At 36.5% G+C, this 16,983-nt stretch overlaps 1 protein-coding gene across 1 annotated transcript in view; it reads right to left on the reverse strand.

Annotated features, from left to right (window-relative positions):
• The window catches only part of Tespa1 (thymocyte expressed, positive selection associated 1), a 5,900-nt gene extending 2,734 nt beyond the window's left edge, over positions 1–3,166 (reverse strand). Inside the window, exons 1-4 of the mRNA XM_010609410.3 lie at positions 3,112–3,166; positions 2,512–2,565; positions 1,521–1,557; positions 942–1,040 (exon numbers count right to left, since the gene is read on the reverse strand). Coding sequence (XP_010607712.2) covers positions 942–973 — 32 coding nt within the window. The 5' untranslated portion in view covers positions 974–1,040; positions 1,521–1,557; positions 2,512–2,565; positions 3,112–3,166. The remainder of the gene's footprint in view (positions 1–941; positions 1,041–1,520; positions 1,558–2,511; positions 2,566–3,111) is intronic.
• Positions 3,167–16,983: the final 13,817 nt, after the last annotated feature.

The following is a 16,983-nucleotide window of genomic DNA, read 5'->3' on the forward strand; positions in this document are numbered from 1 at the left end:
TATGAGAAAATGTAAAAATGGAATTAAAGTGTTTGAAGGTGGGGAGGGGAGGAGGGGGTGAAGGGAGGGTGGGGACAAGGGGAAAAAATGAGAACCAAGACCTGGCATGTAAAGGTACAAGATCCCAGTAATGAATGTAATTGTACTGTCTACCTAGAATGTACCAATAAATTCAATTTAAATAAAAAAAATCCAAACAGGGATATGTGGTTTAATTAATAGCTGGATGGTTAAAATTCCTGACTTGTGTTGTCAGGATTTATCTCCAGAGTCCTAAATTTCCCTATCTGTGAATTTCGGGTATAAGACTGGTTCAGTGATTCATGACCAGGGATGAATATTATGACACCTTGTGGGGCTTTTGAAAATGCAGATGTCTACATCTGATCTCTAGATTTTGTCATTTAATAGATTTTTACTGCAAATTCCCAACACTTTTCATCATATCACACTAATTGATAATCTTCATTGTTTCCTACCTTGTTTTAGATTTTTTTTGGTATGTGTAAGTCTTGCCCATTCTATGGATTTGATGGGCTCCTAGTGGCAAGACTTTGATTCAGCTTTTAAAATTCTACACATTTCTCATCTGGCCTGCATTGGATAATATTTTATTGCTTCATTAAGTAAACATTAGTTGATTAATCAACATATTTTTTATTGAGTACCTACAATGAGTCGAGGATTGTTGGCATCATTGCTTCACTTCCTGGTGCACAGGATTCAGTGGGAAGACCTGCATTTTATACATAGAACCTAGTTTGAAGAAGATTCCTCTGTGTCCATCCCCCACTATTCCTGAAGCAAATATGGTCCTGTATTTTTCCAGTGTGTGTAGAAAGTTCAAGTAAGATATCTCAAGTGTAAGCGCAAGTACGATTGTCTCAGAAAAATTAGGCAATGGCTCTCAGTTCCTTTCTCCTTTGCCTCTTAATACCTACCTTGAACTGGTCTTGCTGGTTCCTCCAGTCATGCAGCTGGAAGCCAAACTACAGCCAAGATCAAGTAGCTGGCAAGGTCTGGATGTCTGGAGGAAACTCCTGCGGAGGTAGAAGCTGATGTCATAAAATCTTGTTGCCCGTCTTCACCTGGCTTCCCTCTGAAGAGTACCTTAGAACCAACCACCTGCTGAGGAAACTGCATGCCTTCATTGCCGGTTAGAAAATTTCACTTTCATGAATTCTTTTGTGGTACTGGGGACTTACCCAGGACCTGTGCACTGAGCTACATCCTCAGCCTTTTTAATTTTGAGGCAGGAGTTAGAACCACTGAGCTAAATCCCCAGCAGCCTTTTTTATTTTGAAATAGGATCTTGCTAAGTCCTTAAGTTTCCCATGCTAGTCTAGAATTTGCAGCCCTTCTGCCTCAGCTTTCCAGAGTGCTGGCATTCAAGGCAGTGCCACGGTTAAAGTGCACCACCACATTTGGCTTTAGCTCTTTGTTTTTAATCTCTGGTACCTACTCCAGTTCATTGTCTTCTGAAGAAAATATCATTCAACCTGGCTGAACCTTACACTTACCTGGAGAAGAGTTTGTCATTAGCAGCCAGCAGTACGGCTGGACAAGGAACAGAAAGATAAAGAACAAGTTAGAAGGGAAAATGGTCACTCAGTTTTCTTCTCTGAACTTGACACTGCCCCTCTGTTTCCCTATGCCACTCCTAGAGGCCAGCTGAAATCCAGGAATTTTTCTGTCAATAGGGAGGTCTCAAGTTTGTCTTTCCAAAGCTTGGGAAAGGGAACAAATAAGAACACCTGGCCTGGAGCCTCTGAACTTTAGACCCATGGCTGATGTGTAGGCAAGAGCCCCGCTGTCTGGAGGAGAGTCATTCAGCTCCAGACTCTGATTCTGCCCTCCATTCTTTTTTTTTCTTTCCCTTTTCTTTCCTCCTTTCCCTTTCCTTTCCCTTTCCTTTCCTTTCCTTTCCTTTCCTTTCCTTTCCTTTCCTTTCCTTTCCTTTCCTTTCCTCCTTTCCTTTCCCTCCCTCCCTCCCTCCCTCCCTTTCTTTCTTTCTTTCTTTCTTTCTTTCTTTCTTTCTTTCTTTCTTTCTTTCTTTCTTTCTTTCTTTCTTTCTTTCTCTTTTTGGTACTAGGGATTGAACTCAGGACCTTGTGCTTGCAAGGCAGGTGGTGGCATCACTGAGTGAAATCCCTGGCCCTATGCCTCCATCCTTTATTCAAGCCCTTGTCCTCCTGCAGTAAAGTCTTTTTCTTAAACCTAGGACTCGGGCTTCTAATAGAGACAGTTTCAATGATATCTGGGCATCAAATGATATGGTAATTTTATGTATTCTTCCCAGGGGCCAAAGGACTAGATAGCGAGGGTGTGTTTCTAGGCACGTTATGCTTTCTGTTTTCTCATGAGATTATAACGAGGTGATCTTTCCCAACAGATGTATCCCAGAGAGAGAGAGACCACTTCTTTCTAAAGTTCTCCCCTCCTATCCTATTCTTAAATTTATCCAATGTATAGCCACTTCTTTGATGACAGCCTCAGAGCTGTGCTACTCACCCTCTGCTCCAAGTGTCAAGTCATCTTCAAAACTGGTCCCATGGCTGGAGAACCCTATCAAATAATCAGGACGAGGTCACAGAAAATCTGTTTGAAACCTGAACACACGTACACACAGATACACAACTATAAACTTGAACATCCACATATGTTCTCAGACTGGCGCAATCATATTAGTATCCACATGCTTGAGAAACTATTCCCTGCTTTATGTATGCTACTGCATGAATCACATTTGTATTTGACTTAGAATCGTATAGTCACCTAAAGCTAACCTGTGCCCCATGTCATAAGTCATGTATGCAATCCCCTGTCAAATAGTAAACCCAGAGGGTGTATACCAATACACATGGACACATACTTCAGAAATGTACACACTTTAGAAAGCCTTTTTCCCATAGCATCATAGAAGGGAACCACAAACAGTAGAGAATTTTTGAGTATTAATAAACAAGTGGGTTTGAGCCAGCATTTTCATTTGAATCTGGTGACTGCCTTATGACAATGAAATGGTCCTTAGATTCACTTTAAAGAAAATCAGGCATTTTATGACTGTGTCACCATCAGGCAGAAGGACAATAGAGCAGCGCCCACACTCACCATTGTAGATGGATTGTCCAGCTTCCTCAGAAAACCCCTCTTCAGAGCTTCTAAAATCCAAAAATAAAGTTACAGGTTGACATCACTCCATTTTCCAGTAGACTGTTCTCAAATATTTCCCATGTATTCATATTATTTTCCACTGGGAGTGAGAAATTACCTAATTTGTTTCCATGTTGGAGAAAACTAAAACAGAGTAGTTAATTAATGGAAAAATTCTTAGATGTAGTCCTGGGGAGCCGGAACTGGAATGTACTATGTTTTTGATGGTGTTGCCATCTCCCTCACTTCATTATTTAATTCAATTCTCCAATGATTCATCATTTTTTAAAATAAAATAAGAAAGAAAGAATTCAGAAGCAAGACTGGGAAAATATATCTATAAGAAAAGGTTTTTTTTTTGTGCCATAATTTCCAAATCATAAATATAAACATCTATATTTTCTTAAGCAAGCAAGACTGAAAATATATCTATAAGAAAAGGTTTTTTTTTGTGCCATAATTTCCAAATCATAAATATAAACATCTATATTTTCTTAAGCTTTTAAAGAGGTTAACTTATCTACCCACACCTTCTTTTTCTTAGAACCATATTCTTGCTGAATATCACGTTTCAGGAAATAGTAGAAACTGTATCCCAGTGAGAGAGACTTTAAGATTTTTTTGAGATATATTCCTATCAAACATTTACCATTTCTACCAGAAGAACAAATGGAAACCAGCAAAAATATCATGAGAAATAATTTAGTTTTAAATACAAGAGAAAAAATTTCTCTGTCCAAAACAGGTGAATGAGATTATCTGAGAAAAGCTTTGAACTGGGACCGGCACACTTGGATGGTGCATACTTGGGACCAGTCCTGGCTCATTGTTGCTGCTATGCTTTTAAATACTTTGTCAGAGGACTTAATCTAGATTGTATCACTTATAAGTCTACTTTGAGCATTGAAACAGTATGAGTTTTTTAGAAAGTGGTTTTCTAAAAGTTTTTAAATGGGAGCTAAGCATGATGCTTTGAATGCAATCAATCAGAGGCTAGAGTGGAGAAGAGTTAGTGGAGTGAGTTAGAAGCTGGAGTGCTTCCTTTGGAGATGATGTTAAACACCATTTCTCTCCCTTATCTACCTTCAGTACTCCAGTAACTTTCAAGCTCTTGACGTATCACTTCATAGGATGTTTCACATCCTTTGGAAATGGGTTTATTAACTGAACATCTGTAGGTTAAGTTGTGCTTAAATTTTATAAAATAAATAATCACGTTTAAACATCTTTTGTTGATATTTTCCTTCCAATAGTGAAACAAACACAACCATTATTTGCAAAATTTGAATTTTTGTCAGTATGAAAAAACCATACATCAAAGTACATTATAAAATGTGAAATATTCAAGCTAATTAAGAGCAAGTAGCTAATAATGTAACTAGAAGTAGACATATATATTTCTTTTTCTAATATACAATTGCATAAATGTAATACCATAAACATGTTTATATATTAAAATATTAATAGAAATTAATATTTAATATGATTACTATGGTAATTTAATCCACTCATCTATTTAATTAATCTAGATCATCTAATTAATATGATCATCTAGTACTACAACATTGGATTTTTTTTAAAACATCATTAGATTTACTATTGCACTTAATGTTTGTGTTGTCACTACTAGGGACAAGTTGAGCACCCATTATCCAAGAAGCTTGAGACCAGAAATGTTTCAGATTTTGGATTTTTTTGAATTTCCTAATAATTGCATATACATAATAAGTTGTCTTAGAGAAGGGACACAAGTTCAAATGTAAAATTCACTTATGAATCTTATGTATCTTAGAGAATATGCTCTATAGAAACAGCTTAAAGATAGTTTTGCACAGTATTTTATTGTGTCCATATTTTAACTATGGCTCATCACATGAGATTGAGTGTGACTTTTCCACTTATGGTGTCATGTTATTGCTTGAACAGCTTTAGAATTTGGAGGATTTTGGATTTTGAAATTAGGGATGCAAATTCTAAGGCCGACTATTACTAGAAACTATAATTAAAACAGGCTGCTACTTCACTTCTAGGTTGTACCCAATGGAAATGCCTGCATATATTCATAAAAATAAGTTCTAGTCATCATAACCCAGAAAAGAATTCCAAGAGCCTCTATTTATTGTAAAATGGGAAATTATATGACAGCTGTATGATTTATGACATGACATTACCCTCTGAGTGACCTGCTGGAGCTTGCAAATACATAGATGAACAATATAAACACTATGCTAAACAAAGGAAAAACAAACAACACAGGACATATTTTATGATTCTATTTCTATAAAGTTAAAAAAATCCCCAAACGTATCAAATTGTGTTGTTAGTAGTTACTCTTAGAGGCAGGGTAGTGCACGGAAGGGGACAGGAAGAGGGATTTTGCAGAGCTGGTAAGGTTCTACTTCTATTTTCTTTGTGGACTTCCCTTTGTGAAAAATCCATTGAGCTATATATGTAATTAATACTCATTTGCTTTTTTAGTAAGTGCATTCTACTGCAATAAAATTTATGCTAAAAATAAAAATGCTATTGATATGTATGGTATAAAGGAAATCACATTGCTAAATCTGAGATACAAGTTTTTGTTAAGTGCTCATCTTATAGTTCTCTTCCTGAATTATGCTCTGGCAGGAATTTTATGATCCTCTTTTTGAGGACAAGCTCAGGGCTTCCTGTGTGTTTGTGGGTTCTACTGTAGCAGTATGACATGGGCTGGATCTGTTCATAACTTTCTCAATGAGCGTGATGATTTGAAACTTCATGGCTGTCACCCAAGACCCCAGAATTTAAAGGGGGTCTGTGTAGGCTAGAGGTCAATGGCCAGGGACAACATCCATAGCTTTTTTCCTGCTCTGCCATTGAAAGGTCTTTTAGCACAATTTCAAGTCTGAAATAGAAGAGCTAAGCTACTGCTCCTCTTGTATATCCAATTCACTAACAAATAGTTGGGAAGGGAAATTAGTAGAAGCATGTGGCTTCCAGCAGTTTCCATAGATGCCTGTTGGCACAATTTAAATTGAAGGAAACTCTGAGGATTTTTGGGCTTTGAACACGACCTGTGGTGATTCCTCTGCAACATGTTCATATTCCAAAAAGCTTAAGAAAGAAAAAAGAAGAGGATAAAGAAGATATTTTTAGCAATGGAATACTACTCTACCATAAAGGAGGATGAGCTTTAGATATTTATAGCTAAATGGATGGACTTTGAGACCGTACTCATAAGTGAAATAAATTGGACACACATGTTTGAGTGCTGCATTGTGTCTCTGGTGTGAGAAACTGAAAGTGAAAATAAGGATTAAAATTGGGGAGATTGGGTCAGTAGTGCCCAAAAGTTGTGGGTTTCCTCCTATTCCGGACAAGGAGGAGAGGCCATCCCTATGTCTAGTACTGAATGAATGTTTGAGACTTTGCCTAATGGGAAAGACATCTTTGGAATGGTATTTCTCAAGTCAGGGGCAAGAATCCACATAGATGACTAGAAAGAATGGCACCTTTTAAATATTGATGGTCATAGTGTCTGGTTATCTACACAAAGGCCAGCATTTTAGCTTTTATCAGCAACCACTTAATCTGACAGCCTAAATCCTTTCCCCCAACTGAACTCTGACTTTTATGCTCAGAGAAAATATCCCACAGGACTGGGTCCTCCTTAACTGTTTATCTTCCTTCTAATCTATGTAAATATCTGTTAGTGGCTATCTTATGTAAAATACAGAAAAAAATTATTGTATAAAATTTTTATTAAATGTTAAAGAAGGTCTGGCTGACCTCAGCAGCAGACCAGTAAGAGGTGGAACTGCCTGGAGCTGGCCTACAGCTTGCATCCTAACTGCCTGACCTCTGTGCAGCTCAAGACTCCTGGCTGTGCTGGTACCTGGATTCACACCAGAGAAGCACAGGAGATCATAAAGGCTATTGTTCTGAGCTCTAGCCTTGATTTTGATTTAATTCACATAGTTAAAGGTAATAGATTAATAACTACCCCAAATTGTCATTTTCTAAACTGTCCTTGAGTTTTTGTACTGCTGAATGTATCACTTGGACTAAGATGTGATTGATCTAATCAGTTGTCCTCCCTGGTATAATGAAAAAGAGATTGCCTCGGAGTTATTAGAGACTCAAAACCTAAAGACAAGCTATAACAGGAAGATCGAAGTATTAACCCAGGTATCAAACCAAGGACAGTACTAACAATAAAAATAGAAATGGGAAGACATTCAAACAAGGCTCAAGCACAAACACAGACTTCCCACTTACCAAAGAAAAATTCTGTGGGAAATGAGGTGGAAAAGTCTGATAACCAACCACCAGGACATCCTGAACTGATAGCACAGGAAATAACAAAACAGATGAATGAGGTTCTAGAAAAATTCAAAACAGAAATCATTGCCCAGATAACTACAGAGGTGGTGAGCAGAATGAGTGACATGATTAGAAACTCTAGAACAGAAACAGATAAAAAATACATGAGCTCAGGACCATGATAGAAGCCATGAATGCCCAGCATAGCAAAGAAATGGAAATCATGAGTATACAACTTAAGAAAGGATCTATGAAACAGATTCAAACAGATATCCAGGAGATTAAAAACTCTGTTGAAAGTTTGCATAACAGACTGAGCCAATGTGAGGACAGGATATCAGATATAGAAGATAGGATGGAGATCAGTGACCATGAAAAGAAGGATCTCTTAAAAATAGTAAGAGAACATGAGAAATCAATCCAACAGCTCCTGTATGATACAAAGAAGAATCAGACTGATACGAGTCCATGAAAAAGCAGGAGAAAGTACAAATGACCTAAAAAACTGTTCACAGAATTAATGACAGAAAACTTCCCAAACAGAGCAAAAGAACTTGACATACAGATAAGTGAGGCATATAGGACTCCAACTAGCCATGATAAAAAAATGTACACATCGATATACAATAATCAAGACACTGGAAACCCACCAGAAGAACAAAATACTACAAGCTGTTAGGAAAAAGAAATAAATCACATGCAAAGGAAAGCCCATCAGAATCACAGCAGACTTTTCAACACAAACCCTCAAGACAAGGAGAGCCTGGAGTGAGGTATTTCAAACCCTAACAGAAAACAACCTCCAGCCTAGACTGATGTATCCTGCAAAACTATCTTTCAAAGTTGATGGGGAAATAGATTCTTTCATGACAAAGAACATCTGAGAAGCTTCATGAATACCAAACCAGCACACCAAACACTTCTAAATAATATCCTAGAAAAAGATGATGAAGACAGTACAGTTACATTCATCACTGGGATCTTGTACCTTTACATGACATGTCTTGGTTCTCATTTTCCCCCATACCCCTGCCCTCCTTACACCCCCTCCACCCTTCCCTATTTACAAAAACTTTGTTTCCATTTTTTCCTCATATTTTTTCTTTTCCCTTCTTTCTTTTCTCCTACTCTTCCCATTTCCCCTACATCTTTAGCCCTTTTCTTCCTATTTCACATTGTCAGTTGGATCTTATTTACATTTTTAGTTTTTCACATCAGAGAAACTATCAGGTATTTACACGTGTCTTACTTATTTCACTTAGGAGTATATCTTCAATATGCATCTATTTTCCTATGAATGACTCTAGTTTCTCATTCTTTATGGCTGAGTAATACTCCATTTTATCAAAAACCACATCTTCTTTATCCAGTCTCCAACTGATGGGCAATTGGGCTGTTTCCAAGTTTTAGCTATTACAAACTGTGCCACTATATATGTGGGTGTACATATATCACTGTGGTATGATTCTTTTAATTCTTTTGGAAAGATACCCAGCAGAGGGATAACTAGGTCAAATGGAACCTCTAGTCCTAGTTCTTTGAGGTCTCCATATTGATTTCCATAGTGGTTGCACCAGACTGCACTCCCACCAACAATGCATTTGTTATTGGTTGATTTCTTGATAGCAGCCATTCTTTGTGGGGTGAGGTAGAATCTCAGTGTTGTTTTCATCTGTATCTCTTGAATGGCCAGTGATTTTGAACGTTTTTCATGTATTTATGTGCTGCTTTTACTTCTTTGTCTGAGAAATGTCTGTTTATTTCAGATGCCCATTTTTGAATCGGGTCTTTGTTTTTGAGGAGCCTGATTTTTTTTGAGTTATTTATATATTCTAGATAATAGTCCTTTGTCTGAGGAGAAGCTGGTAAAATTTTTTCCTACCTTGTAGGTTGTCTTTTAGCTCTGTTGGTGGTTTCTTTTGCAGTGCCAAAGCTTTTTAATAAGACGAGATCCCAGTTGTTGATTCTTTGTGCAAGTTCCCATGCTACTAAAGATTTGTTCATAAAGTCTTTTCCAATGCCAATGTCTTCAAGAGTTTTGCCTAACTCATCTTCCATCAAATTTAGTTTCTTTTTAAATATTTAGATCTTTGAACCACTTGGATTTTAGTTTTGTGCATGGTGAAAAATAAGGGTCTAGTTTTAATCTTTGGCATGTTGAGATCCAGTTTTTGCAACAACATTTATTAAAGAGGCTATCTTTCCTCCAGTGAGGATGGTTGGATCCTTTGACAATGATGAGGTAGCTGAGTACATCTGGATGTGTTTCTGTATCTTCTAATCTATTCCAGTGATCCTCAGGTCTGTTTCTTTGCCAGTACCATGCATTTTTATCACAGTGGCTTTGTAGTATAGTTTCAAGTTGGGAATTGTTATACCCCCTGCCATGTCTCAGTTCCCTAGAATTGCTTTTGTAACAATCAATGTTAATAGCCTCAGTTCACCAATCAAAAGAAATAGACCAGCAGAATGGATTAGGAAACAAAATCCAATAATATGCTGTATGCAAGAAATGCACCTAGTTAATAAAAACTCATAGACTGAAAGAAAAGCATGGAAAAAATTTCTCCTCATGATAGGAACCCAGCAAAAAGCAGGGGCAGACAAAGTAAATTTCAAACTAAAACTAATTAAGAGATACAAAGAAGGTCACTACATCCTTGTAAAAGGAGCAATCCAAGAGAAAGAGATGGCAATCATAAATGCATATGCACCAAATACTAATGCACCCAACTAGTCAAAACAAATATTAAGGGGAATGAAACACCAAATAAGCACTAACACAGTTGTAGTGGGAAACCTAAATACCCCACTGTCACAAATAGACAGGTCACCTAGACAAAAGAAATAAACAATGAAATGCTAGAACTGAACCAAGCTTTTGAACAAATGGACTTAACAGACGTCTACAGAGTGTTCCACACTACAAAATCAGAATATATATCATTTTCAGCTGCACATTGGTCATTCTCCAAAATAGACCACATAATAGCTCATAGAACATGTTTAAGTAAATGTAAAGGAGTTGAAGTTATCTCATTTATATTATCAGACCATAGTGCAATTAAACTGGAGATCAATAGCAAAAGAAACTGCAAGAACTTCACAAACACATGGAAATTGAATAACACTCTCCTGAACAACCAATGGGTCACAGAGGAAATTAAAGAAGAAATTAGACAGTTTTTACAAACAAATGATAATGCCAATACAACATACAGGAGTCTATGGGACATAATGAAAGGAGTTCCATGAGGGAAATTTATAGCAGGGAATGCCCACACTAGGAAAACATAGCGACCTCACATCAACAACCTAATGCTCAACCTTAAGCTTCTAGAAAAAGAAGAGCAAGAGCAACCAAAAGCTTGTACAAGGGAGGAAATCATAAAGATCAGAGCAAAAATCAATGAAATGAAGACTAAGAGAATGATACAAAAAAAATCAACAAATTGAAGAGTTGGTTTTTCAAAAGATAAATAAAATTGATAAACCCTTAGCCAAACTTATCATAAAAAGGAGAGAAAAGGCTCAAATTCTTGCAATTAGTAATGAAAAAGGTAAAGTCACATCTAGCAGAAATTCAGAGGATCAACAACACCTACTTCAACAACCTGTACTCTAATATAATGGAAAACACAGAAGAAATGGACAGATTTCTAGAAATATATGAATTACCAAAGTTGAATGAAGAAGATATAAAAATTCTAACCATCTCAATTACAATTAGTGAAATTGAAAACATAATTAAAACTTTACCAACAAAGAAAAGCCCAGATCCTAATGGCTTCACTGCTTAATTCTACAAAATATTTAGGCAACTGCTGCCAATACTCTTTAAACTTTTCAATAAAATTGAAAGGGAAGTAATACTTTCAAATTCATTCCTGGAAGCGAGTGTTACTTTGATTCCCAAATCAGGGAAAAGCCCAATGTAAAAAGAGAACTATAGGCCAATCTCCCTAATGAACATAGACGCAAAACTCATCAATAAGATACTGGCAAACAGAATACAGAGGGTCATCAAGTAGATCATACAACCTGGCCAAGTTGGATTTATTCCAGGGATAAATGTAATGCACTATATTAACAGAATCAAAAACAAAAACCATATAATCATCTCAATAGATGCAGAAAAGACAAAATTCAACACCATTCATGATAAAAACCCTGCCGAAAAGTGGAATACATGGTCTATTTCAACTTGATAAAGGCAATCTACGAAAAGCCAATAGCCAATATCATATTAAATGGTCAAAAGCTGAAAATCTTCAAGCTAAAAACCAGGAACAAGACAAGAATGTCCACTGTTGCCACTCCTTTTCAATATAGTTTTGGAAACATTAGCCTCAGAAATTAGACAAGAGAAATAAAAGGAATAAAGATAGGAAAGGAAGAAGTTAAACTGTCACTATTTGCTGATGATATGATACTCTACATAGAAGACCTGAAAAACTCCACTAAAGACTTCTAGTCTTAATTGCCAGATTCAGTAGAGTAACTGGATACAAGGTAAACACTAAAAAATCAGTAGCCTTCTTGTACAGTAATAAGACTCATTGAGAGAGAAATTAGGGAAACAATTCTTTTCACAATAGCATCCACCCAAAAAAATCTAGGCATTAATCTAAGAAAGGAAGCAAAAGACCTCTACATGGAGACTGTACAACACTCCGAAAAAAGAGATCGAAGAGGATATAAGAAAATGGAAAGATATCCTTTGTTCCTGGGTAGGAAGAACTGATATAGTGAAAATGGCCATACTTCAAAACTGCTATACAGATTCAATGCAATCCCTATTGAAATTCCAACAGTACATTTCACAGAACAGAGAAAACAATCCAAAAATTCATACAATCAGAAGAGACATAGAATAGCAAAAGCAATTCTAGGCAACAGAGACATGGCAGGGGGTAGCACAATCCCCAACTTGAAACTATACTACAAAGCCACTGTGTTAAAAACAGCATGGTTCTGTCAAAGAAACAGATCTGAGGATTAGTGGAATAGATTAGAAGATGCAGAAACAACTCCTGACATACTCAGATTCCTCATCTTTGACAAAGGATCCAACCATCCTCACTGGAGGAAAGATAGTCTCTTTAATAAATGGTGTTGGAAAAACTCGATTTTAACTTGCCAAAGACAAAACTAAACCCATATGTTTCACCACCCAATAAACTAAAATCAAAGTAGATTAAAGATCTAAATATTAAAACAGAAACATTAAACTTGTTGGAAGATAAGCTAGGTAGAACTCTTGAAGCCATTGGTATAGGAATAAACTTTATGAACAAATATACAGAAGCACAAGAACTTTCACAAAGAATCAACAACTGGGATATCATCTTATTAAAAAGCTTTGGCACTGCAAAAGAAACCACCAACAGAGCTAAGAGACAACCTACAATGTGGGAAAAATTTTTACCAGCTACTTCTCAGATAAAGGACCATTATCTAGAATATATAAAGAACTAAAAAAATCAGGCCCCCCAAATATAAAGATCCAATTAAAAAATGAGCATCTGAAATGAACAGATATTTCTCAAATGAAGTAAAGGCAGCAAATAAATATATGAAAAAAATATTCAACATCACTGGTCATTCGACACATGCAGATGAAAACAACACTGAGATTCTACCTCACCTTAGAAAGAGTGGCTGCTATCAAGAAATCAACCAGTAACAAATGCTGGAGGGATGTGGGGAGAAAGGAACCCTTCTCCATTGTTGGTGGGAGTGCAGACTGGTGCAACTACTATGGAAATCAATATGGAGATATCTCAAACAACTAGATTAGAAGTCCCATTTGACCTTGGTATTCCCCTGCTGGGTATCTTTGCAAAATAATTAAAAGAATCATATCTCAGTGATATATGCTCACCCATGTTTACAGCAGCACAGTTTGTAATAGGTAAAACTTGGAAACAGCCCATTGACCATCAATTGGACAGTGGATAAAGAAGGTGTCATTTTAAAAAATAAAATGGAGTACTACTTAACCATAAAGAATGAGAAACTAGAGACATTTATAGCTAAGTGGATGCACACTGAGGACACATTCTTAAGTGAAATTAATAGAACACACATGTGTAAATATTGTATAGTTTCTCTGGTGTGATAAACTAAAAGTGTAAATGAGGGTCAAAATGTATGCAATATTTTGTAATAGGAAGAAAAGGTCTAAAGGTATTGGGCAAATGGGACGGGTAGGGGAAAGGTAAAAAAGGAAGAGAAAAAATAAGAGAAAAGGAAGAAAATTGAAAGTCTTTGTAAATAGGGATTGGTGGACAGGGGAAGGGAGGCTAGGGGAATGGGGCAAAAATAAGAACCAAGATACGTTATGTAAAGGTACAAGATCCCAATGATGAATGTGATTGTATTGTATATCTAAAATGTAACAATAAAAATAATAAAAAAACGTTAAAGAAAACATGAAAAAAAGATAGAGAAATAGGAAGTAGTGAGAAATTCTAATAATTCCCTGAATTATATGTTCTGTGGTTTCAAAAATATTTCAAAATATATGCTAATTTGTTTCATTTATACCACTAGATCCTCTTAGTTCACCAAAAAGAAAGTTTTGTTCTATTATCAATTTTTTTTGTAAGAATCTTTTTGTCAATGACTTGTACTCTAACATTTTGGCTATTCTTTTAAGATTATGGTACACAGTGTATTAACTGTTATTCTTTAACTTGTTTTGAAATTTTGCTTCATTTTTCATAGCAGACTTTTTAAAAAATATTTTCTTTATTAATATCTACTTGTATTACATTGAAATAAAGTTTTTTTCAAAAAATAAACCCCCAAAACAAAAAAAGAGACAGAGTTTGTAGACTACCATTAGATTCAGTTGCACCAGGAGACACTGACACTCTAGGGCTGAGTGAGGTAGTGGACTTCCTTGGAGAACTTGTTAGAAAAGAAATCCCTCTTGCTATGTGAAGGTGTTTGGCATTGGAAGGAAAACGGAAACTCCGTGGTCTTCAAACTTGAGTTGAAAAGTGTATCCCACGGCACTTTCAATATAAGCCCAGAAAAGCAGTGCACGTGGGATTCCTTGTGCACCCTCTTTCCCCTGTGGTCTTAACAGACCAAGCATCAAAGACTGTGGTAGCTCAGAATGTCATAACCAGAGTGTGCTTTTCCTCTATTGTCTTCATCAAAAGTTTTTATCAAATGTCAAGTGTTTTCTCATTGTCAACAGTCATCATCCTTAAATTTTTCTGGTTTCCCCGCATAATTAAAAAGTGCATCATGTGCTGCCTAACAGCAGAGATATAGTCTGAGAAGATGGCACTGGATAATTTCATTGCTGATTCACAGAGTGTGTTTGCACAGACTGAGAGAGCTGCAGTGTCACTAGGTGATCTAATCTGAGGAGACCATTGTAGATGCAGTTTGTCATTGACTGCAGAAGTTGACACACAGTGCATGAATGCATTACATCATTATCACAGAGAGTTAGAACACAAGAAAAAATGGAAATGTTTTCTAAATCTAATCATTGCTCTCCCAGAGATGAATGTAAGCATGTTAATACATTTTCTTACAAACTTTTTGAAGTTTAGTGAAGCTTTTCAAAACAGAGAAGTAAAGAACAATGATAATACCTTTGTACCTGCCATCTATTTTTACACATGTAAACATTTTGTCATATTTGCCTCAGAAAGAAATAAAATGTTAAGTAACAGAATAGAAAACAATAAAAACAAATAAAATATTAAAGATAGATCTACAGTCTCATTTGACAACCACTACCCATTTCCTAGTAGTAACCACTATCCAAGAGTTGATGTGTGTCATTTCTGGGTATAGTTTTTCCTGGTACAGAAAGGGATATAGATACAAAGATACAGTGGACCCTTGAGTTATAACTGGCCTGACACAAGAACAACTTGGGTTATGACTGGAATTTTAGTTTTAACTTATAACCAAACTCTTGAGTTATGATCTAAATGCCAGCCACTTGTGCTCCCAGATGGTCTCAGATACAGATTTAACCTGTAAAGAGTTCTAGAAGGAGTATTATAACAACCTTTCCCTTGTAAGGTTAATTGAGAAATCCCAGGCCAATGTCTCTCTAAGGACATTGAGACCTGCCTGTATACCAGAGAGAGAATTTGAAGGTGGTGTAGAGGAGTTGGAGCTTTCAATTGACCGACTTGAGTTACAATAAACCCTCATGAATGAGTTGAGTTCATAAGTCAAGGGTCCACTATAGTTAAGTCTGGGGATTTAGCTCAGTGGTTCTGTCACCTACTTTGCAAGTGCAAGGTCCCGAGTTCGATCCCCGGCACCAAAAAACAAAACAAAACAAAAGGCTCTGAATAGAAGGATTAATTTTGTAAAACTGTATGTAGGTTAAAAAGCTCCTTTTAAGTGGCACTACTCATTTACTAGTATGGAGCACGAAGCACACATATATCATCTCTCTTAAGTCTATAAGAAAGTTTGGCACTATTATTCTAGTCTCTTATTTTACAGGTGAGGAGTCTGCCATCGAAAGGATTTCAATTATTTGCTCATAAGTGGCCACACAGGTAGTGACAGAAGAATCATGCTCGAATCTTGGAGATTTTTCACCCATTAGAACACCTTAAGCTTTGGCTCAGAGTATGTCCTTGTAGAGCATAACCGGGATAAGGTAATTTCTAGAGTTTACAATCTCGTATTTCTGTGAATTTATTCAAATAGAATGTGGTAATATTTGCAGTCATGGGATATACTTTAAAATACCTGACACCCCTTCAGGCCATTCAGGCAATCAAACACTTTGAAAATGCACAATTAATACTTGTTGATGTGAATGTAGTTAACAAATTAAAGATATTAACTGAGCCAAAGTTTCTCCTATACACACATGGGCAGCACTTGGAAACCCAGGACAGTTCTCATCCCATGATGAGATGGGTGTTACCATCATCATTTTTCTTCAGGTATTTTGAAGACCCCTTAATTGGCTTTGAAATCAACATATTGCAAATAAGATTAGGACAATAAGGACAACAGTTTTTGTTTTGTTTTGTTTTTTGAGACAGGGTCTCACTATGTAGTTGAGACTCATCTGGAACTCACTATGTAGCCCAGGCTGGTCTCGAACTCACAGCGATCGTCCTGCCTCAGCCTCCCAAGTGCTGGGATCACAGGTGTGTGTCACCATGCCTGGCTCAGAACAACAGGTTTTGCAGACAACAAAAATAAACACAAAATAAATCCTTGATATTACCTTCTCAGGCAGAGTTAAAATAAACAACCTTGGATTATACAGTGCTATTTAATATGTATCAAACAGGCAAGGATGAGTTTATTTATGTCAGCTAATCGGTGAGTTTAGGTTAAGGTCTATATAAAGCTTAAGACATTTTTGGAGGGAAAATAAGGAGCAAGCAGGAGTTATAAACTCTGAGAAATCATTCTTACAAAAACAGCTAGACTTAACTGGGTCACCGAGGTTTTCGATTAAGTCTGAGGAGATCAAGTCTAAAGGAACAGAAATAGATGGGCTGCAGGTTTTCCTAGTTT

Source organism: Fukomys damarensis, unplaced genomic scaffold (assembly GCF_012274545.1).
Source record: "Fukomys damarensis isolate Sample0158 unplaced genomic scaffold, DMR_v1.0_HiC HiC_scaffold_15, whole genome shotgun sequence".
NCBI lineage: Eukaryota > Metazoa > Chordata > Mammalia > Rodentia > Bathyergidae > Fukomys > Fukomys damarensis.